Source organism: Tupaia chinensis, unplaced genomic scaffold, assembly GCF_000334495.1.
Source record: "Tupaia chinensis unplaced genomic scaffold, TupChi_1.0 Scaffold000346_1, whole genome shotgun sequence".
Taxonomy (NCBI): domain Eukaryota; kingdom Metazoa; phylum Chordata; class Mammalia; order Scandentia; family Tupaiidae; genus Tupaia; species Tupaia belangeri.
The window spans coordinates 2585418-2608299 of record NW_006159840.1 but is presented as its reverse complement, the minus strand read 5'-3'; the positions used below and the strand labels follow the sequence as shown (position 1 = coordinate 2608299).

The following is a 22882-nucleotide window of genomic DNA, read 5'->3' as shown; positions in this document are numbered from 1 at the left end:
GGCACAGTGGTTAGGGTGTTGGACTCCCATGTGGAAGGCCGTGGTGTGAATCTTGGACTTGGAGGCTTGAAACTCAGACTGGGCATGTGTGTGTGTGCCCAAAACCCTGAGAAACGAATGGAGGAGAAGGGATTGTGATGTGGTCATCCCCTGGGCTGTGATGTCTGTCTCTCTGTCTTTCTAGCAAGTGCTTTCACCCTGTGGCAAAAATCTCTTGGGGGAAAAAAGGAAAAAAATGTGTATAATGAAGATACTGATGAGGTCAGCCTCCGTTCCCTGTAGTAATAACTAGATTAAAAAGCATGGCATAGCCAGCCGGTGTCATGGTGGGTAAGGTGACTGGATCCCACAAGACTCACTGTGTGCTTCCAGACTTTGTTGGGGTCTCTCTCTGTCTTTCTAGTTTATGGAAGAAATAAACTTTAAATAAATGCATTCTGGCCTGGCCCCATTGCTTACCGGTTAAGGGAGTCGGATCTCACCTGGCTGACCACAGTGCAAATTTCAGCCCTGGTGACTTGGAAAACATGCTGGGTGCATGTACAAGCCCCAAATCGCAACAAGATGGAGAAATGGAAGAAGGGATTGTGATGTGATCATGTCCTATTACAGGGTGCTTCCCCCCCACCCCCTCTGGTGAGCATTTGTGTCCTCTGGCAATTGAAAAAAAAAATGCAGAAGATTTTGCTGACTCTTAAAATTACAGTAACACAACTGGGTCTCATCTTTCAGTAATGACTAGCTCAGTGTGCGAGCGTGGGGTTATTCATCACACTCTGTGCTGCATGGCAGGGTGACTTTAAAGGGAAAGTGTGATGATGAAGCTTCAGAAAGTCCATCTGTAAGATCATAACTAGATCACGTCCAGGTCACCAGATGGTTTGGACAGGTGATCAAACCACAGGTCATTGCCTAAGAAAGTCAGGCAAACTGGGTTTTAAACGACTGCTTTCTCAAATCAGACTCTCCTATCAGTTTGAAAAGTCTAGCTAGAAAGGTGCAGGTAGCCTTTCAGGCAATGACACGTAACCTGCCAAGGGCGGCTGCAGCTGTTGAAAGGAGGCCCTCTTCCAGCTGGAGTCTGGATGGCTGCTTCGTTGCCCTAGTCTGTTTTCAGCCTTGGTCATGTATTCAGCTATGACCATCAAAGTCGTCATCCTCAGCCCCAAAGCCAATTATGTAGAATAAACAATAATTCCAATAGTCTTAATACTATTAAAATAAGACTCTTCATTTTCTTAATGATGACACAAACATGGCTGTTGTAATGTAACCTTCCCTGCACGATGTAGTTAAATGAAGATTTATAACCAATTTATATTTAATCTTTTGACAACATTCATTTAGCATTGCCAAACAGCAGAAGCTGAGAAACATTTAGTTTTAGAATCCTGACACTGTAAAAATAATTATCAACCTGCATGTCATTTTAATGGGTCTGGAAGAATATTCCTCATTATGTTGTCACAGAGATTAAGTTATTTTAAGGTCAGTTTATTGCGATTTCTTATTTTGTGTGCTAAAAGACTTTCTTATACCACAGTGTTAGTTTCAAATCTAGTTGTCTGATTCTTTCACGCAGTATATATCATGCTGATTCATTGACACTAGGGAGACTGCAATCAAATGTAATCTTCCCCCTCAAAAAAATCTAAATTGTAGTAGGATAGCTAAAAATATCCATAGGATATTGAATCATATAAAGGATTAAGTACCTTGAGAAAACGTAACTAAATGTAATGGAAATTTAGGGGCAAAAAGTTTACACTTGAGAGAATCAACAAAGCCTTCCTGGAGGAGGTGGTACCTCTGGGCTCATCCTTAATACAGGGCGGGAGAATTAGGGCATGTAGAAATAAGGGAAAGGAGGCAGTTTTAGATTCATTCCTGTTGTTAGATGAGATAGAGGGAAGGAGGGACACTTCCTGTGTGCTTACTGAGGGACAGTTAGACCCATAACCATTTCCTCTCATCTTAAAAATAAGATGATGTCGGGGTCAGCAGGTGGAGTGGTGAAGGCCCTGGACTTCCACATGGCCTACTGCGGTTTCAGTCCCTGACCTGGAAGCTTGAAAATCACTCCAGGCGGGTGTGTGTTCATGTGTGCCCAAAATTCCAAGAGAAGGGATTGTGATGTGGTCACTCCCCTGGGCGGATGGCTTCTCTCTTTCCTTCTCTCTATCTCTCTCTTTGGTGAGTGCATGTACTCTATGGCCAAAACCTTAAAAAAAAATGATGATGTTAAAGTATAATTCCAAAAGACCAAATCATGAATCTCAAGCAAATATAAAAGAATGGATGTAAAATATTTTATTAAATCCATTAATTAATATGCAGCATAATAAAATACTATGATCAATTCAGCATGCAGTTGAGAAATTAAGGATTTATTTATTGACAATGTCCAACACAACAAAAACTTTTGCTGTTTTATTGTTCAGAAATGACTTCTGTATCTACTCAACTAAAATCCACAAGTTTATAAGTACTTTAATTACACATGAGATATTTACTCCATAGTAAACAATGAATATATTCTCTTAGGCCTGTGCAAATTTAGGTAAATGCTGTCTATTTAAATTTAAATTAAATATGTGTAAATAACATTTAAAAATTAGTTAATTAGTTTCCTAGTTGCACAAATCACACTTCATGTGCTCATCAGCTGCAGCGCCCGTGGCTGCCCCAGTGGCCCCCACAGTAGAGCATGCCAGCACTGCCCTGTCCTGCTGTCCAGCACTGCCCTGTGACGCCTCTGAGGGGCCTGAACTCCCACGATTTTCTATGCCCTGTGAAGGGGCTTGCTGCCCACTTTGTTTCCCTTTTGTTTCCTCTGCCCTTTTTTTTTTTAATATTTTTTCAGAAGCCATGTGAACTCACTAGAGAGAGACAGAGAGAAAGTGAGAGCACCCCTCCATGGAGAGTGGGCATGCCTTGATCCCTTCTCTGTCTCTCCCTGCTTTTGGGATTTCGGGCCTGCATGTGCACTGCCAGGTCCAGGGCTCCTACTGTCACCTGGCCGTGTGGGGGCCTCCACACCACCAGCTGCCCTTTTGCTGTACATTAAGTTCCGGGCATTTATTCTGACAGAGACAGGAAGCAGTGTATCACCTGAGGCCTCAGTTTCCCTTGAACATGGAAGGAGAGCAAGGTAAAGATGGAAAAGTTAGTTTCATGCCAGCGATGGCAGTGCTGAGTTTATTATGCAAAGGAGTTTGAATCTTATTCAAGAAACAATGTGGAAACATTTTAAAAAAATGGCACGATCAAAAATTTACTTTAGGAAAATTAATCTAAAAGCAGTTGGGAAAACTGATAGGTTCTACAGTCTAAGTCAGAATGATCTGTTAGGAAATTACTTTTTTTTTTGAGAGGTTTTTGCTATAGGGCGCGTGCGCTCGCCAGACAGGCAGAGAGACAGAGAGACAGAAAGCGAGAAATCACCTCCCAGGAGGATGGCCACGCCACAATCCCTTCTCCTCCGTTCTCCTCTCGGGATCTTGGGCACACACGCACAGGCGCCTGGAGTGAGTTTTAAGCCACGCGGTTTGGGACAGGAACCGCGGTCAACTATGTGGGAGTCCAGCAACACAGCCATTACACTAACTTCTGGTCCCAGGAAATTACTTTCGTCCAAAGAAGAGGGAGAGGGATATTGATGAGGAAATAAACAAGACGTCTCTGTTGAGAAACACCTAATTGTTGTCTGGTCCACACGATGTGCCATAATGCAGCAGGTGATACTACATAGTTGCCCACATTTTCAAGGGAGAAAAGAAGTTGTTTTCTGTTATTGGACCTATATTAGAAAATGTTGGTCTCAGGGAATCATACAAAATTTGGTTTAACAGTAATGAGTGGTTCTAGTGTTGCTTTAAAGATATTTGATGTATGTCTTACTATCCTTCGTGAAATTGCATTGATAATAATAGAATGAAATTGTATGTCTTATATAAAGGATTAGCTTAATAGAGATGTTTATATAATTTGTGGTTATATGCAGGTATAATTGGGAGTCGAGGGTTTTTACGTAATGGCAGGAACAACTGACATGCAGCCGAGTCATTCTGAGTATACTAGAGGAGCCTGCAAGTGGGCAAGTCAGCTCGCTGTGAACAGGGTAGGGAAATGATAGCCTTAGGATGAAAAGTTTCATAGAAATATAAGGAGCTCAGAAAACTGTTTTTGCTCCTTCTCTTCCTTCTTCCTTCTCTCTCTCTCTCTCTCTCTCTCTCTCTCTCTCCCTTTCTTTTTTGCTATAACGCATGTGCACTTGCTGCAGGGGGAGGCAGTATGAGAGAGAGGAAGTAAGAGCACCCCTGAGAGGGTGACCTTGACCCCTCCTCCTGCATTCTCCTCTTCGGATTTTGGGCATACGCATGCACACGTCAAGTGTGTTTCTCAAGCCTCTGGATCCAGACTGAAGCTGTGCAGTCAGCTGTGTGGGATCCAGCCACTTAAACACAAAGCTACCTGGCTAGCCCATTTTTGCTCATTTAAGATGTGTGCGTTGTGTTCCCCCTATGAACCCATTGCTGGACTAGTTACTATTAATTTCCTAATCACTTGCCAGGCTCTGAGACACAGAGATGAAAAGGGCAGGGTTCTTGTCCTTAGAGAACTGTGTCTCCACAGTAAACCAAGTAACCAACACAAGACAAATGAGCAAAGTGCTGAGGAACTGCGAGGGAGGGATGCTGCTCCACTCGTAATGGGGTGGGAACCAGGAGTCAGGGTTTCTGAATGAGGAAGTCACGTTTGATATTTGATCAGACCTGATGGGGTTTCGGTCCTAGGTGAAGGCAGGTGTGGAGGTCTGAGAATGTGCGGCCTGGAGGGAGCCAGTCCTGGACGCCCGACTGTATAGGGTGCAACAGTGGGCAGCAGTAACGGAGCCTGGATAGACCAGACGAAAGTTGTGAGGGGCCGTAACAAAGAGTTTCCACATTGAAAGGTGGTTTGGGGATCTTTTCAGCACCTGAATAAACAGTACATATTCTAGGAGGATCATTTTTAATAATGGTAAGTAATTTAAAATATATTGGAAAACAATAGATATCTATTTTGTAATAAGATTCAAAGTGTAAATGTGTCTTTACAAAGATAGAACCAGTACTTTAAGGAAGGAGTCCCTTGCCTGGCCCTCCTTTGGGCTCCACCCACAGCCCTGGGTGTTCCTTCATCACCCTTCATTGGAAAAGCATTGCTATAGGTGAACAAAACCCACCTCCCCTCCACTACCCGTTTTTGGTTATCTTTTTGGTAGATGGTACAACATGTTTTCAGACTATAATTCTGTTTTTGTTTGGTTTTTTGGTTTTTAGTTTTTTTCTTTTTCAGGGTATGTTTGCTCACCAGACAGACAAAGTGCAAAATGACTCCCCGGGGTCATGTCCACATAGCAGTCCCAACTCCTCCATTCTCCTCTTGAGATTTTGGGCACACATACACATGTGCCCGATATGTTTCAAGCCACCAAGTCCAGGACTTGAACCACAGTTGGCCATGTGAACGTCTAGTACCTTAACCACTACACCATTTCCTGGCCCCTAGGACATAATTCTTTAGCAATCTAGAAGTTCCTTTGTTTCGGAGGAGAGGAGAACGAAGGGAAAGGGAGGACCTGTGAGACTGAGACCTGTGGAGGCCTAGCCAGGAGAGGGGCCGTGGGAGGGGATGAGAGAGGGACTGGGAGTGCAGAAGGGAGCAGACAGGCTTCCCAGAGGAGGCAGACTACCCCTTCGATGCTGCTGACCAAACACAGACACCCAGGGTTCAAAGGTTCTCTCCAGCTGAAACAAGGCGTGGAGAGACTGGAAGGCGCGTAACTCTGGCTGTTAGGTCAAAACCACCTGTAGGTGTCCCATTCCTTATTAATGTGCCTATTCATTTCATCCGTATCCTTTCCAAGGCTTCCTAAGGCTTGTCCTGAGTGTGTGACGTCCATGGAATGTGTATCTCGGACACCTGGACCCAAAGTGAGCACTGTTTGGAGTCTTAGGGGGCATGTCTGAGGCCACCGCCCAATGACCTTACCAAGAGCTTGTGAGGGGGCACACGCCTCTCCTCTGGCCTCCTCAGATGCCCAGTCTTTTAAGAGGAGTGTCTAAGTGCACTCAGAGAGAAAACAGAATCCTGGAATGTGACGCTCAATCAGCTTCAAAACTGAACATCAAGGAACTCTCATACCCAAAACTTTGTAACAAAAGTGTACATCCTTTTCCCGGCTTTATTTACTTCCCACTGTTGGAAGGATGCTCAAATCTTACCCTGCTGCTGCATATGCATTTGTTAAAGACCGTGTAAGTTGTATATAAGTCCATGTCACTGTTATTCTTAGATTTTTTTTTTTTTTTGGAGAGGTTTTTGCTATAGGGTGCATGCGCTCGCTAGAAAGACAGAGAGAGAGAGAGAGACAGAAAGCAAGAAATCACCCCCCGGGGGGGCGGGGGGGATGGCCACGCCTCAATCCCTTCTCCTCGCTTCTCCTCTTGGGATCTTGGGCACATATACACACATGCCTGGCGTGAGTTCAAGCCGCCAGGTCCAAGACTTGAACCGTGGTCTGCTGCGTGGGAGTCCAGCAACATAGTCATTATACTAACTGCTGGTCCCCCAAGATCTTAAAACTATTAGGGTGAGGCTGGTCTTGAGGGTTCTATTTTCTCACATATTACTAGACTCTCAGACACACAGAAAATGTTCACCAGCATTTGTCGTTAGTGTTATTGATGGCTAGATCTTTTTTTTTTTTTTTTTTTTTTTTTTTTAAGAGATTTTTGCTTTAAGGTGCATGCACTCACCGGAAAGTGAAAAACAGAGACAGTTGAGAGTGGAAGTGAGAAATCATCCCCCAGGAAGGATGGACATGCCACAATCCCTTTCTCTCTCTGGGAGGAAAGTCTTAGCCACATATGCACACCCCTCTCCCCCCGACCCCCACCAGTGTGATCTTCAAGTCACCAAGTCTGGGGCTCAAACTGTAGTCGTCCGGCATGTGGGAGTCCAGCGATAGAACCGCTACGCCATACGGATGGCTGAACCCTAACAGGTCTCCAGGACTTTTCTATTTCCTTATGGCAACCACCTAGCTTCCTCACCACTTTTGCTCCTTTTCCCAGTCAACCTCTTCTTCTCCTCTTTCTTCTTCTTCTCTTTTTTTCTCCTTCTCCTCCTTCTTTCTTCTTTTTCTCCTTCTTTTTTAGTTTTCATTATAGGGTCCATGCACTTGCCAGAGAGAGAGGAAGTGAGAAATCACTCCCCAGGGGCTATGTCCACACCACACCACACACCCTTCTTTCCAGGGATTTTGGGCCCATGAAAAACAAGCCACCAGGTCCAGAACGTCCCATTCTTTAGTTAATGTCCCTATTCATTTCATCTGTACCCTTTCATCTGTACTTGAGCCATGTGGTCAACCTCGTGCGATCCAGCCACCTTAGTCCCATGCCACCAGCTAGTCCCCACCTGATTCTTCAGGCAGATAAGAATAAATAAGTTTAGCAACTAGATATTGCCTGAGAAACTGTAATTTAAAAAGAATCTCCACCCACCCCCCATATTGATTGCTAGTAAATGTTTTTCTGTTTTAAATTTCTTTAAATTGGGACCAGCAGATGGCATTATGGTTACATTGCTAGCCTCCCATGTAATTGATCGCAGTTCGAGTCCCAGTCCCAGATGCTTAAACCTCTCACCAGGTGAGTGTGCATATGTGCCAAAGACCTTGAGTGGAGAATGGAGGAGAAGGGATTGTGGCATGGCCATCCACATGGGGGTGTAAGGGGTGATTTCTTGGTTTCTGTCTCTCTTTCTCTCCAGTGACCACATATGCCCTATAGCAAAAATCTCTCTATTACAAATAAAATTCTCTAAATTTCATTTTTCTCCCATAGAATAGATGGATAACGTATGCTGGACTGTGACTCTGTGGCAGTTTAAAAGCCAGACATTTTTTTCTTGTCTAGGTAGAGACAATGTCAGATGGAAGCACAGACATCCTGTGACCTGCAGCACAGGCCAGGCAATTGTCTGTACTTTTAAAATATTGAGTTAAAATGAACTCAGATAACCTCACACATTTTTTTAGTTATTTGATAAATCAATGGAATCAGTATCTAATGTGGAGGACAATTTTCTAAGTTGCAGGTGGGGTGGAAATGAAACCACTGGTAACAAACCTACCCTTAAAGAGTGTAAATTCTTGGGAGAGATCTGACTTGAATAGAAGCCTCTACTAATTATGGGATGCCTTAGAGTGCGGCAGACATTCAGCTTGGAGGAAACTTAGTGCAATGAGTATTTAGATGACAGGAGAGGTGGCCCTGAGCTAGGTCAGGATGTACAATCAAGACTTAGATGAGGCCTTTGAGTCAGGAACTCAAGAAGTGGATGGATTTTCCTGAGCCCAGGGACCCGTGCAGAGTGTTTCTGCAGAGTACTTCTGATGCCCACATTTAGAAACACACAGGAGTCACAGCGTTATCAGCCTTGGTTAATGGAAAAACCTGATTTTATTCTTTCACCCAGCATGATGACATCACCATGAAATGCTTATCACCGTGTCACTCAAGTCAAGATTATTTTTCATCCTTAAAAGGTAGCAGAGGCAGAGCCAGCAGGTGGTGTAGTGGTTAAGGCACTAGACTCCAACAGTGATGACTATGGTTCAAGTCCTGGACCTAGTGGCTTGAATTCACATAGGCGAGTATGCATGTGTATCCAAAGTCCCAAGAGAAGCATGGAGGAGAAGGGATTACAGCATGGACATCCCCCCGGTGGATGATTTCTCACTTTCTGTCTCTGTCTCTTCAGTGAACACATGCCCTATAGCAAAAAGCTCTCAAAAAAAAAAAAAAAAAAAAAAAAAAAAAAAAGAGGTAGCAGAGGAGACAGCAGGTTGCCTGGTGGTTATGGTACTGGATTACCACATGGCTGACCCTGGTTTGAGTCCCAGACCTGGTGACTTGAGGATCATGCTGGGAGCATGTGTGTGCATGCTGTAGATCTCAGGAGGAGAATGGTGGAGAAAGGTGACTGGTGTGTCCATCCCTCCCACCCAGGAGTGATTTCTTATTTTCCCTCCCAATGTCTCGCTCTGTCTCTCTCCAGCAAGCACATGTGCCCTATGGCAAAAAAGTAAGTAAGTAAGTAAATAAATAAATAAAGCAGAGATTTTATCAACTTTAATTACCACCAAAAGCTTTTGAACTCAATACTAGAAGAGATCAGTTCTGTGTTATCATTTGGTACAGGCAAAATAAGATACAGCATCAGCATTTGTAAGAGGCTTATTTAACAGTAGTCGTGAAAATACGAACTATTATACCTAAACAAACTATTTATATAAAACTACTTACACTAACTATTGTGGATGAAATCACATATAGAATGTGGGACGTGGAGGCTCACACCTCGCTGGCTGTACTCTCTTAATTAATGCTATTCCTCTAAGTGTTCATTTACTTAGCAGGTTTCCATAACACTTAGAACATTTAAAATGAGGAGATTTGAAGATTATTTCTTAAGTAGCAAGAAAATGATCACTTTTGTAAAATTAAATGAGGAATTCTGTTGGTTCTCAGTCATGCCGTGGACTAGCGTTTCTTGCAGTGCCGTCCAATCTGTAGAACACGGCTCCCCCGCCCCAAACATGAGTCTCATTCTCCTCCGTGATCACTGTGGCACCTTCACATTCTGCTCCAAAACATCCACGGCCGTGCCGTGACACCTTTACTGCTGACTGACCTGGGGGCGTGACTGTGGCTGCCAGCCCGTGTTCATGTGTCTTTGGGTGGCAGCGGTGGAATCAGCAGAGTCAGCACCCCACAGGATCTGGCGAAGACCACCGCCGAGAACGGTCGCCATCACAGGCCAAGAGAAAGGCGTGTGCTTCATAGTCAGAAAACGTAGGTTAGGATCTCTGATGCCCCGTTGCTGCGGGGTACCACCGTACGCCTGAGCTTCGGCGTCCTAGGCTGAACAATGGCGATGATCACGCCTGTCTTTCAAATAACAAGCCAGTTACTGAAATGAGGATTGGAAGTCCATTTACAATCCCCTTTAGTACCATTTTACAAACACACAATAACAAGTTTTTATCTTGAAAATACTTAGTTTTGGGGCGCCAGCAGGTGGTGTGTTGGTTGAGATGCTGGACTCCCACATGGATGACCATGGTTCGAGTCTCAGACTGGTTGGTGGCCTCTTCTCTCTCTGTCTCTCTAGTCAAATCTAAAAATATAATAATAAAATTAGATAATTATTTTAAAAAGAGAAAATACTCAGTTTTTTAAAATGTAGGAAATTTTATCCACTACACTGGATCCATATAAGTATTTAGGTTTTTTTTTTTTTTAATTGCCCGAGGGCACGCTCACTCACCTGGGTGGGAGGGGGGAGAGAGAGAGAAAAGTGCCCTAATGGGGTGTGACCACGCTACAGTCCCTTCTTCTCCATTTCTCCATCCTGTAGGGATTTGGGACACACAAACATGTCCTGTATGTTTTTCAAGCTGCTGAGACCAGGATTTACACCATGGTTGGCCATGTGGGATCCAGCTGCCTTAATCAGGAGGCCATAGGTTGGCCATAATTGGTTACTCTTTGGATTTCTTACAGTCCACCTGTACTTCTTGCATCATAATAAAAGATGTGATTCACAGGAAGGAATGTGATTCTAGTAAATGTTTAATCAATTCAAGGACTTTCTAACACGCTTTATGTTTCACAGTATTATTAGATATTTAATTGAAAGTCTATGCTTGGTACAAAGTGATTTTCAAATTAATTATTTAGAAATGATACCTTAGCTATTTCTAAAAAAATTTATAGTAGGTTCAAGATGGAAACGCCGTGTAAGAATCAATGTTTATAAATCAGGGAAGTGGCCCTGTGAGGGAGCAGAAAGAACGAGTACTTACAGAGTAGGAACACCTGGGTACAACTTGGGTTCTACGCTTCTGGGGCAGCAAATATGAATGGGTAATGTGTATTAACCATTCCCTACATATCAGATACTATGCTAGGTCCTTCTATATTATTTTTACTACTATGTTTAAAATGTATTCATTTATTTCTTCCAGGAGAGAGAGAGAGAGAGAGAGACGGAAAGACAGGAACTCCAGCAGGCTCTTCCCCTCATGTTCCACCCCCAGCTTCAGCCAGTCCTGATCATGGGCCCACACACATGCACCGTGCATACGCACCGTGGTCCCAAGATATGAACCCAAGACCTTTCTCATCTCACGTGAGGCCAGTTGCATTGCTGTTGTGCACCTCCCGGCCCTATTCTAAACTCCTTGCAACAGTCTAGGAACTAGATATGACGATCGTCTCCTTTTTGCAGATGAGAAAGCAGGCACTAAAAGCCAATTGATCTGTCAAAGATGACAAGGCAAGGCTGGAATTTGACACGGAAGTTCTAGCTCCAGAGAGCTGCTAGCTCTAAGTCAGCATGGGTGTGTCCTGAGCTGCAGAGATTTTATTTTGAGGAATTGTGCATTGTCATCTGTAGCATCAAAAACACTTCCATGTCAATTTGTTTGTTTACTTTTTGAAGGAATATGACTTCACCTTTATCTGCTTCATTCCATGCCCCTTGTCCATTTGGGGGAAGAATATACTCTGGTTGGCTTTGAATCTTGTTATGTATTTAAGCCTAGTCCTTGCATGGTACTTCACTGTGCAATTTCGTCTTGGCATGAGGGGGTTTATTATTACATTTAAAATGAATAATGAAAAAATAAATTGATGACAACAACCAAAAAAAAAAAAAAAGAAAAGAAAAATAGGCAAAGGCATTAGATTTAATCAGCAGTTTTGCCTCACCAGATGAAATTACTGTGCAGATACATTAATTAAAATCGTGGCGTAAAAATTCAGAATTAAATTGTATCTTTTAAAGGTACAGTCCCCTTAGAGATTGTTACACAGTGCATAAATGAAAGTCTGCACACGGGATGGACACTATATACCTGGAAGTCCTTTATAATGTAGCATCACTGTGGCTGCTCCATGGCATTTAAGATTAGGGATTATTAGAACAGGGGAAGATGCAGTTGGATTCAGTCAGATGTAACACCTGTGGACAAGGATTGGCGTGTAAAGTGTTATGTGATGATAATTGTCTTCCTTTTAGGGTATTTTGGTACATTTTAAATTTTTCCTTTTTCCTCTCAACACTTAATTATAACAATTCTTATATAAAATATTTTAAAATTGTTTTTACTTTTTCATTTTATTAATCATACGACTCATTTGTGATATTAAAATAATATTAATATAATCAACTTCAAATGCAATATTCCAACACTTTGAAAGATGTGTGAAGTTAATCTGATGAGTGTGGCTGGTGACAAATACTTTAAATCATAGAGTCCCATCAAGGCTCCAGTCTATCCTAGATTGCTTTTTTTTTTTTTTTTTTGGCCTTCTTACTACCACTCCTGCTACAATTTTCACAGCACTTAAATCACGGGAGAATTTATTGACCTAGAAAATGTTTATTGAATGTTTACTACGTTCAAACAACATCTCCAGCTATTAGGAGCATATAAAAGGGTAAAATGGAGGTCAGCAGGTGGTGTGGTAAAGGCGCTAGACTCCCACATGGCCAGCCATGATTAGAGTCCCAGACCTGGTGGCTTGAAAATCACAGTGGAAGCATGTGTGTGCCCTAACTTCCAGGAGAATGAAGGAAAAGAGATTGCAGCATGGTCATTCCCTCCCCGCCCCCGGAGGCATGATTCATCACTTTCCCTCTTACTGTTTATCTCTCTGGCAATTGCACATGCCCTATGGCAAAAAAAAATAAATAAATAAAAAATAAAAAATAAAAATGAAAAAAAAAGGAGTGAAATGGTGCATGCAGGGAGATGTATTCATAGACAAGCTAGGACAAATACAAAACAAATGTGGGGCTGGCTGCCAAAGGCCAGCAGGTACTCAGGAGGCACCATGACCCTTCAGAAGGGAGAGAGGAAGGCGTGTGCTGAGAAAGAGTGGTCACTAATATGGTGTGACAGGAAGATGGTCACTTCGTGGGGCCCTGGAGTGAGTGGAATTTTAGGATTGTCAAGTAAGTCAACTGGCCTATCCAGAGAATGCTAGCTATGGCTCCTTAGAGGGAGGTTTCTAGTGAGATAATGAAGGCTCTCTCTTGGATCTGCCCACTTTAGCCCTGTTTTCCTACAGTAATTTGCATGCCTATACCTAACTAAATCAATGTTCGGTATCGATCTTTTATAAAGGAGCAAAACAGCAGGAACACAATTGATTTAAACTATTTAACATATATAAGCATTTTACAAAGTGTATTTCCTCCATGAGTGAGGCAAGCAGAGAAGGTTGAAATGGATGTGATCTCCGTCTCCTGATGATCCAGTAAGGTGTCACATGGAGGAAGTAACACAGGGAATATACTCTGAATGCATTTCCTATGGAGTCATTTTAGACTAATACACTATGCATTCTTTTTTTTTTTTTTGAGAAGTTTTCGCTATAGGGTGCGTGCGCTCGCCAGACAGACAGAGAGAGACAGAGAGACAGAAAGCGAGAAATCACCCCCCAGGGTGTTGGCCATGCCGCAATTCCTTCTCCTCCATTCTCCTCTCGGGATCTTGGGCATGCATGCACACGCGCTCGGCGTGAGTTTTAAGCCACCGGGTCCGGGACGCGAACCATGGTCGACTACGTGGGAATCCAGCGACATAGCCATTACACTAACTGCTGGTCCCCCACTATGCATTCTTCAAACAGAACTAACGAATAATTTCAGGTTGACAGAAGCAAAAATGAGTCCTCTTTCATGTGTAAAGATGCTACAGATGAGTGGGCAGCAGATGGCATAGCAGTTATGCCACTGGACTCCCATGTCGCTGACTGCAGTTTGAGTCCTGGACCCAGTGACTTCAACTCATGCTGGACTTGTGTGCATGCATGCCCAAGATCCCGAGAGGAGAATGGAGAAGGGATTGTGGTATGGCCAAGTCCTCTGTGAGTTGATTTCTTACTTTCCTTCTCACTGTCTCTCTCTCTTTCTCTGGCAAGCACATGTGCCCTAAGGAAAAAACTCTTAAAAAATTTTTTTAAAGGATGATAAAGATGAGCTTTCTGGACTTAGGAGTAGTACTGGCTTTGTTCATTTGAAATAGATCCACTTGGTGCCAGAAATAGGGACACTTAGGGAGAGAGGCTTGTCTGCCCCTCGCTCTACAAAGCACTCCCATCTGTCCCCGTCCATCTATGCCCTGCCTCCAGAGTCTGAAATCCAAACTCTCCTCCTGCCACTTCTTCTAGGCCAACAGTGCTTTTATATCAACACAGTTACAGACAGGCTACTGTGCTACTCAGTGTGACAGAAGGCTCTCCTTAGCATCGAGCAATCTGCATTCCTGGTGGAGGGGTCAGACACGCCTGATGTAATCTGTTCTCTGTTTCTGTTACTGCCCAGTTCAGTAGCTGCTACCCACATGCAGCTATTTACCTATAAACTACTTAAAATAAGTAGGATGAAAGGAGCCATTTCTTGTCACACTTCAGCTCCCCCTTGGCATGTAGCTAGCAGCTACATATAATACATACACACAGGTCATGCAAATGCGAACATCTGTATCTTCACAGAAAGTTTTCTCGAGTAACGTTGTCTACCTAAATTTTACTGTGGTTTGTGGGTGCCGGAGGGCGTTCCAGCAGTGGTGCAGTGCTCTGCAAGGCTGATCTGCAGGAGCAGGTTGCAGTTTGCACCCAGAAACCTTTCTGCACACATCAGATGCACCTGTGCCCATGTCCAGGCTGGCTGAAGCTGGCAGTGGATCATGGCATGGAGAATTAGCTGGAGTGCTTCTCTGCCTCACTCATGGGAGAAATAATAAACTTTAAAAAATGTTCATATATGATAAATATCATTTTAAATCAATTGTGTTCCTGCTGTTCGCTCCTTTATAATAGATTGATACTGAACATTGGTTTACCCAGATACAGGTATGTTAAATCTCGCTCTTCCCACACCAAACAAACTGTTTAAATAATTAAATTCTTATCCTCTGTGTTAACCAGTGATGGGAACTTCTAGGGCCCATGAAAAGTTTCCACCAGAATCTGAATGGCTTTTTATCTATATTTCTGTCTTATTAAATCAATATCTTCAGGCATTAATCCCATTATATAAAATACATAAAAGAAAAAATTTTACTTAGAAGATTATGTTGATTTTTGAAAAAGAAATAGCAAATACCAGTTGAGAATCTCTTATTCAAAATGCTTGGGATCAGAAGTGTTTTGGATTTCAAATTTTAGAATATTTTGGAATAGTTGTATATATGTGATGAGAAATTTCAAAGAAAGGGGATACATATCTAAAAACACAGTTTATTATATTCCATACATGCCTTATACAAACAGCCTGAAGATAATTTTATATCATATTTTTGTATTACAGCATTATTTTTGTTTGTTTGTTTTTGTTTTTAGTTTTTGCTATAGGGCACATGCACTTATTAGAGAGAGAAAGGGAAAGTGAGGATCACTTCCCAAGAGGTGAAGAGTCATGCCACAGTCCCCTCTCCTCTAGTCTCCTCTCAGGATTTTGGGTACACACACACATGTGGATGGTATGATTTTCAAGCTGCTGGGGCTGGATTCAAACTGCAGAGTTGGCCATGTGGGCTCCAGCACCTTAACCCAGATGCTGGCCCTGTATGGAGGTGCTTTGACTGTGAGTCATCATGAGTCACAATTTTTCACTTGACAGTGTCATGTCAGCAATCAAAAAGTTTTGGATTTTGAAGTATTTCAACCTGTAATATTATTTTAAAAATACGAGCTTTACTTGATATGCTGTGAATATTGTTAATACTTTCAGCAATTTGTGGACCAAGGAAAGACAATAATGGACAAGGGGAAACTTATCTAAAACGTATCTAGAGAAAGAAGAGAGGCAGAGAAAGGCAAGAGAAAAAGGAATTGGGTGCTAAGTAATGGCCAGCATCCTAGAAAGTAATGGCACCCAGGATACTGGGCTCAGCGCTTTTCACTTCTGCACACACCCATAAAAGAAGTTTCTGAATGGAATTAAAACACCTGACTTACAAAATTATTGCATTAGTAGTCCTCCTAGCACATAAAATGACATAGGCTAGTTGACGGCTTGGGATGCAGGGAGGAACTTAATTGTCTAGGAGAGTCTGATAAACCTGGACTTAAAACTGTAGCAGTCTAGTTTATCACAGGTAGGTGTTACAGTGAGGTCAATCCTGCTAATTGGTTCCAATTTTTTTCTGAGAAAAACAGCTTCCCAGGATACACATAAAGGGAGGCTCTTGTGGTCGAGTAAGGTTGGGGTGTGCTCAGCTCCATCCTTCCACTCTCGGAACCACAGAGCACGGTGCAGTCCTGCACGGTGCCTTGTCTCAGCTGTGTCACGTAGCAGTACTTCCAACAGCCAGCCAGAGAGCCCTGGTAATCTGTCCTGACACCCTTTCACAGCGTGCAGCCCCTGAGTGTCCTGTGAAGTATGTCCTGAGAATACCTAACTAGTGTATGAATGGAACTTCTGAAAAAAACAAGTCACTTAAAATGCACTACAGTCTCATATATATGAAAATGTCTTTAGTTTTAGGGCTGAAGCATGATGCCTGCAACTTATTTACAAATGCTTTAGCCTAAAAAGCATATATGTTTAGTGTACCTATATCTGTATGAACACATATACACGTACACAATGCACACACATGTAGCACAATGTCCACAACAGAGGAATTGTTACAGTGAAGGATATGATTTGTACACTTTGGGACTATTTTTCTGGGATTGAAAACTTATAATTAATAGATAAAATGAGGCAAACACAAACATCAGCTGCTTTGGTTATTTTGGGTCATAAGGGTGCTGCCATATGGAAAAGTCAAAGTGAGAAAAAAAATTAAGATAAAAAAAGGGATCAGGGAAATGCCCTGTTGCTGCAGACAGCCATATACCTAGAGAAGGTGTTGCAGGTCACTCATGGCATCGCTTTGCCAGTCTTGTAGGATTTATGACTCCATATTCAGTTCAAGAGTTTTGACTGCCGGCCCTTCAGCCAGGCAGTGGGACTATTGCCCAGAACATCATCAGGGTGTTGTTCTGATTCCTGTCCAGTGTCCTCCAAACCCCAGCAGGACACAGACAAACTTGCCAACCGAAACTGTGCTACGTAGCCCATAGGCATGGGAGCCATTCTGAAAAGGGGCTCTTAAGGATTCTCTGAGGCCCCAACAGGTCAGCAGACTGGAGCCAACACCTTGAAATGTGTTGCAGCCAGGACTGGCCTGACCTTGATCTTCCTTCGGCTGGCTATTAATCCCCAACTTGCGGCTGGCTCTGGGACGCAAAGTGTAATAGATTGCGTGTCATCCTGCATGCTTCCAGGGCACAGACATTGGCATGCAGTATTTTCTCAATAACTTCTCAAGGACTTCAGTGAAGGTTGCAGCATGCGGAGGTGGATGGGTTTCCCAGTCTTCATATTCTGCCTTGATATATCATTAGCTGAAACAATATTGCAAACATTGCTATTGCCTTAAGGGAGAGAGAAAAGTCATTGAGATTCCTGCCGTTTCTGAGATGCTTCTTTTAATAATAAAACTGTTGCTAATATGCTCTCTCAATAATGCCTTTGCAGACCTGCTTCCCCTTTGGAAAGTTTTTGCTTTTCCTGTTCATTTTCCTCCTTCGTTTTTATTGTTTAACCTTCACAGTAGGTTATAAAAATCGTGAAATTGGATTTGTTCATATTGCTGATAAAGGTTTTAACAGTAAGGGTGCCTACCTCTTTCACTAAGCTTTTCCTAGTACACATTAAAATTGCCACCATTCTTGTAATATTTTGATATTCTGCCAGTTATTATATTATAAATATTTCTATAACATTCATACAAGGCTCCATGTTGCATTTATGATATATGTAATTATTATATTTGCTAATAATAATGTGATATTCATTGGCATGAATATCTTGCATATTAAGGCACTGAAGCTAAAAAGAGGAATCAAGAAATAGTAGATTAACACCAGTACAAACATATATTTATATTTTACCTCTGTGTCTCACAGAAAGCTAAATATTAATCTCTAAAGTGTAACAATTATAAAATATTTGCAAATAAATAATACAGTTACAAAATGACATTTTTATTGTGTTTTATATTTCACAAAGCATTGTCACCTACCATGGTAGTAAAGGTGGCTAAATAAATAACAACTCAATATATCTACAAAAACATTTTTTTAAATTACTGACACTAATGGAGCTGTGTGGGACTTTAGAATCTCTTGTCATTTTCTAATTATTTCTATCCTAATTCTTTGCAAGGACTATATGCATTTGGGAAGCTGAACATTTTCATATATAATGATTAAAATGCTCTATATTAATTTAAGATGCTACTGATGATAATAGCACACTTGTTTATTTAGTTATTTATGTCTTTATAATTTGCAGAGGGTGCATACACTCACTGGAGAGAGAAAGAGAGAGAGGGAAAGTGAGAGAACACCCCTTATGGGGCATAATTATGCCACAATTTCATCTCCTCCATTTCTTTCTTTGTCCTGAATTTTAGCCATGCATACAAATGCATCTGGGTTTTCCTTTTCTTCCTTTTTTTAAATTTCATTTTCTTTTATAAATTCAATCACATTATTTAACTTATAAAGTAAATATTCCATCATGTGAACATTTCTCCCTAGTTTAGTTGATAAAACTATAAATTATCTTCAACAGATAATACCACATTTCTTTGTCCCATTAATGCTTTGCCTCCCTATTTTTCTTCTAAATGTCCTTCCTCAGACCCTCCTCTTTCACACACACTATATCTGGTATTTACATCTATATACCATGTTTCTATATCCTTTAGTCAATTAGTTTCAGTCATGGAGTGCAGACACTCGGTATATATTAAGTGGGGACATACAAAGCCTCTCCTTCAAAGCCTGGCTTGCTTCACTCAGCAGTATATCTTCCATATTCATCCATTTCCTGTCAAAAGTCAGGTTTTTTTTTTTTTTTTAAGGCTGAATAGTATTCCATAGAGTATATGTGCCACAGTTTTTCTATCCATTCATCTGTTCATGGGCATTTGGGTTGTTTCCATGACTTACAAATTGTGAATAGTGCTGCAATAAACATCAATGTTCAAGCCCTTTTCTGATGAAGTATAACTTTTTTCAGTTTTATCTCAGTCTACCTGTTGTTCGTATATAGACATGCTATAGATTTCTGGATACTAATTTTGTATCCAGTGTGTTATTCAAGCCACTGGGTCAGGACTTGAACCTCATAGTCAGTCATGTGGGATCCAGTTGCCTTACCCACCACACCATTGACTGACCGAGTTATACTAAAATTTTAAACAAACTTTCATGCCATGACCTGTTCTCTTATCCCCATGTAGCAACAGTAAGGTAAAGATTAAATTTTTATTATTATTATTATTTTAGAATTATTTAAATTTATTTATTTATTTATTTAAATTTGACCAGGGAGTGACAGAGTGAGAGAGAGAAAGAGAGAGAGGGAAACTGAGAAAGCAAGCTGCCAGGTCCAGGACTCAAATTGTGGTCAGCCATGTAGGAATCCAGTGCCCTTAATCACCATACCACCTGCTGACCTAATGTGTTTTATTTTTTAAACACGAATATGAGCTACATGCCCAGAAAAAGGCAAGCATGTCATTCTCAGGGTGCTCAGATTTGGGGGTTCCTGAGAGCAAGAGACAAAGTTTGGAATTTACTGAAAAGTGTTTTTCCATTGGTCTACCCTCCCCCCCCCAAAATAAATAAAATTAAAAACTATTTAGTGGTTTTTCTTTTGAAATATACAAATTAAGAAAGGCTATTTTGGGGATCAGCAGGTGGCATGGTGGTGAAGGCATTGGAATCCCACAGGGCTGATTGGTTTAAGTCCCAGACCTGGCAGCTTGCCTTCTCACTTTCTCTCTCTCTCTGATCAAATTAAAAAAAATAATAAATAAGACAAAATAAAGTAATTCTTTTAAAAATAAGAAAGGCTATTATTTCACTGGTCATGCTTGTGAAGAAAATTAAGCTCTTTGAAGACATGGAAGCCTGAGACAGTACAAAAAGATTACCTTCATTTTCAGAATAACACTATCACTGTATGGTGACATTTAAAGGAAATGAGTAGAGATGTTTGATTATGCAATTGGTTTTTGTTCACCTTTCATTCCTGAAATGTATTATTTGAATGGTATTTGTCAAGTTAGACAAAATATTAATGAAATGCAAAGCACCCTTTCTTGCACTTGGTGGCTGGGTCTATGAAGCTCCTCAGGACTTAGGGCTCTTGTCTTATTCAGTTGGGAAGTCTTCACTGAAAACCCAGCACCCTGAGATCACATTATTCGATCATGAGAAATGGGCTGGTTTGTCTCCATACATAATATTTTAAGAAGACAAATCTAAAGAGTGCAAACCTGTGTACAGAAGCATGAAATAGAATTCAGGAGCAGTGGTCTCTAAATTTCAGTCGTCTCTACATTCCTGTTCTCTTTTAAAACCACAGCATGAAGAGTGCATTTCATTTCACTATGTTGCAAATACACTTGGCCAGTCCTCCTGGCAGCCAGTTGCTTACTTTGCTGAGTAAATCACAGGACTGTTGGCAAGAAAAAGAAACAATTTTTACTCTTTTGAGCATAAAATGAGATTTTCTAAATTAAATAGTTGTATGCCTATTGGAATATTTATTCCACTAATGTTTCAGAATGTTCCTGAGGAGGTACTTTTAACATGTGCTTCTAACAAGCTTTTAATTTGGTTTCCACATTGACGGGCTACTTCCTCTGCTCTTTTTCCCAGCAGGTAGACCAACCTACAATAGCTTCTATGTTTATTGCAAAGGTCCCTGTCAAAGAGTGCAGCCAGGAAAACTCCGGGTCCAGTGCAGCACCTGCAGACAAGCTACACTCACCCTGGCTCAGGTAAGGAGCGGCAGTGTCTGCACAAGACTGCCGAGAAAAAAGAATACTGGTTAACAGAGAAACCTTGCAGTGTTTCAGTCATATATCACCCATCACTGAAAATAAAAGCAAAAAACACTCTTCCATGTACATGGGATTGTCTAGGATAACCAAAGTTCATTTAAAAATATACCTTTGTCTTCTGGATATTTTTCTACTCCATAAAGTTTAAAAATACACGATCTTCCCCCATTTCTTGAATCCAAATAACAAACACAGGTTGGGCCTTGATGAAGTTCAGAAAAGACGATGAAGGAGCCTTATAGGCTACTTGAAGTGTTTCACTTCTTGATCTGTGAAATGGTAGCATGGCATTATGTGTATGTGCCCAAATTCACTGCATCATTCATTTCAGATGGCTGCATTTAATGTTGCTAAATGTAAGTTGTCTCAATAAAAAGAGTTAAAAGAAAGTTGTGCATCAGTAAGCCGTGTGCTCAGAGAGCAGGTGTCATAAACTACGGGTGTCGTGGTCAAGGCTTGTTCTCATACAGCCCACGGGCTGCGAGTGTTTTTTACATTCTTTCATGTTTGAGAAAAGTCAAAAGCAGTAACATTGTGTGACCTATGAAAATGATAAGAAATTCAGATTTTAGTGTCCATAAATAAAGTTTTATTGGAATAAAAGCCTACTCATTTCCATACAGGTGAACCTGGGCTGCTTTGCGCCTTGAAGGCAGAGATGAGGGATGAACGCACACTGGGTGGCCTGAGAAGTCTACAGAAGAGGCCCCATGGCACTGTAGACAGGGCTTGCTGATCCCATGTAACACACAGGGACAGTTAATGCGTGGTCCAACGTGGTGGCTGTGTAAGATGGGGCTGGATGTGATGTGGATGTGACAGTGGGTGGGGCACGGAGAGTGCCTGGTCATCTCGACTGTGAGAGCTCAGACCGGGTATAAACGAGCAGAGTGCAGGAGCGCTCAGCACTCCAGTGGAGACAACTACTCTGGTTTCCAAGTGGGGACTCTGATGATGGCTAGAGCGTTCTCATTTTATTCTGCTGGCAGTGGGAGCCAAGGCAAAACTCATACAAAGGTGATGTGTACAACAAAGTTTTAGAACCGTTAGTGCTATTACAGTTGTCATTGGCACTGGTGACAGAGCAAAGGCAAAGAAGCTGCTTAGGAAACATTTCATGGCTCCTGTTGACTGAGCGCTTGGATCAAGGTGGAAGCCTGTAAGATACGGACAGTGGGTGCTGTTAGAGAACTTGAAAAAACCTGATAAAGGAGAAATTATGGGTGCATTGCTTTGTGCCTGAAAAATGGCAGTTAGTAAACCATGTGATTCAATAAGTCACTATGATACATTTCAGCTAAATAGGGAAATTCACCTACTAAGCCAAATCAGTGAACGATGTGGTTTGTCCTGGCCAATTGGAGTGGATGTCTTTAGCAGGGTGACAGTGAACCATGCTTCTGCTTGTCAAACAAGCTATATCAAAGTCCCACAGCAGTTTTTCTCTAGCCCTCTCGTCCACCTTTTCCAATGCAAACACAGTCTCTTCTGATCATATCTGCATTGAGTCCTGATGGCTTCAGATGGTGATGGTGATGCCCTGGTATTTTAATAAAAGCAGCAGTAACAAACTATACTGAACTCTAAGCTAGATTTTTTTCATACATTATCTCATTTAATTATTTCATAACAACACCCTGAGTTAAGTATTATTACTTAGATTTCAGAAGAATGAGGCTTAAAGAAATTAAGGCATTTGGCGCCGAGCGCGCGAGGCAGCGGCGGGCGGAGTAGGCCCTGCGCGGCCCACCCGGGCCGGCTGCGGGTCTCCCGCCACCCCCGGGGACCCCACGCTGAGCGAGCGAGGCTGGGGGCGGGGGCAGGAGGGCCCGGGGGGCC

At 42.0% G+C, this 22882-nt stretch overlaps 1 protein-coding gene across 3 annotated transcripts in view; it reads left to right on the top strand.

Moving 5' to 3' along the window:
- Positions 1-22882, top strand: part of PRKN (parkin RBR E3 ubiquitin protein ligase) — a 1506714-nt gene that overhangs the window by 554117 nt on the left and 929715 nt on the right. For 2 of the 3 annotated variants that reach the window (XM_006152253.2, XM_027773358.1), the window contains one exon: positions 20859-20980. In XM_006152253.2, the coding sequence (XP_006152315.1) occupies positions 20859-20980 (122 nt within the window). The remainder of the gene's footprint in view (positions 1-20858; positions 20981-22882) is intronic. The other variant, XM_006152254.2, reaches the window with a different exon arrangement.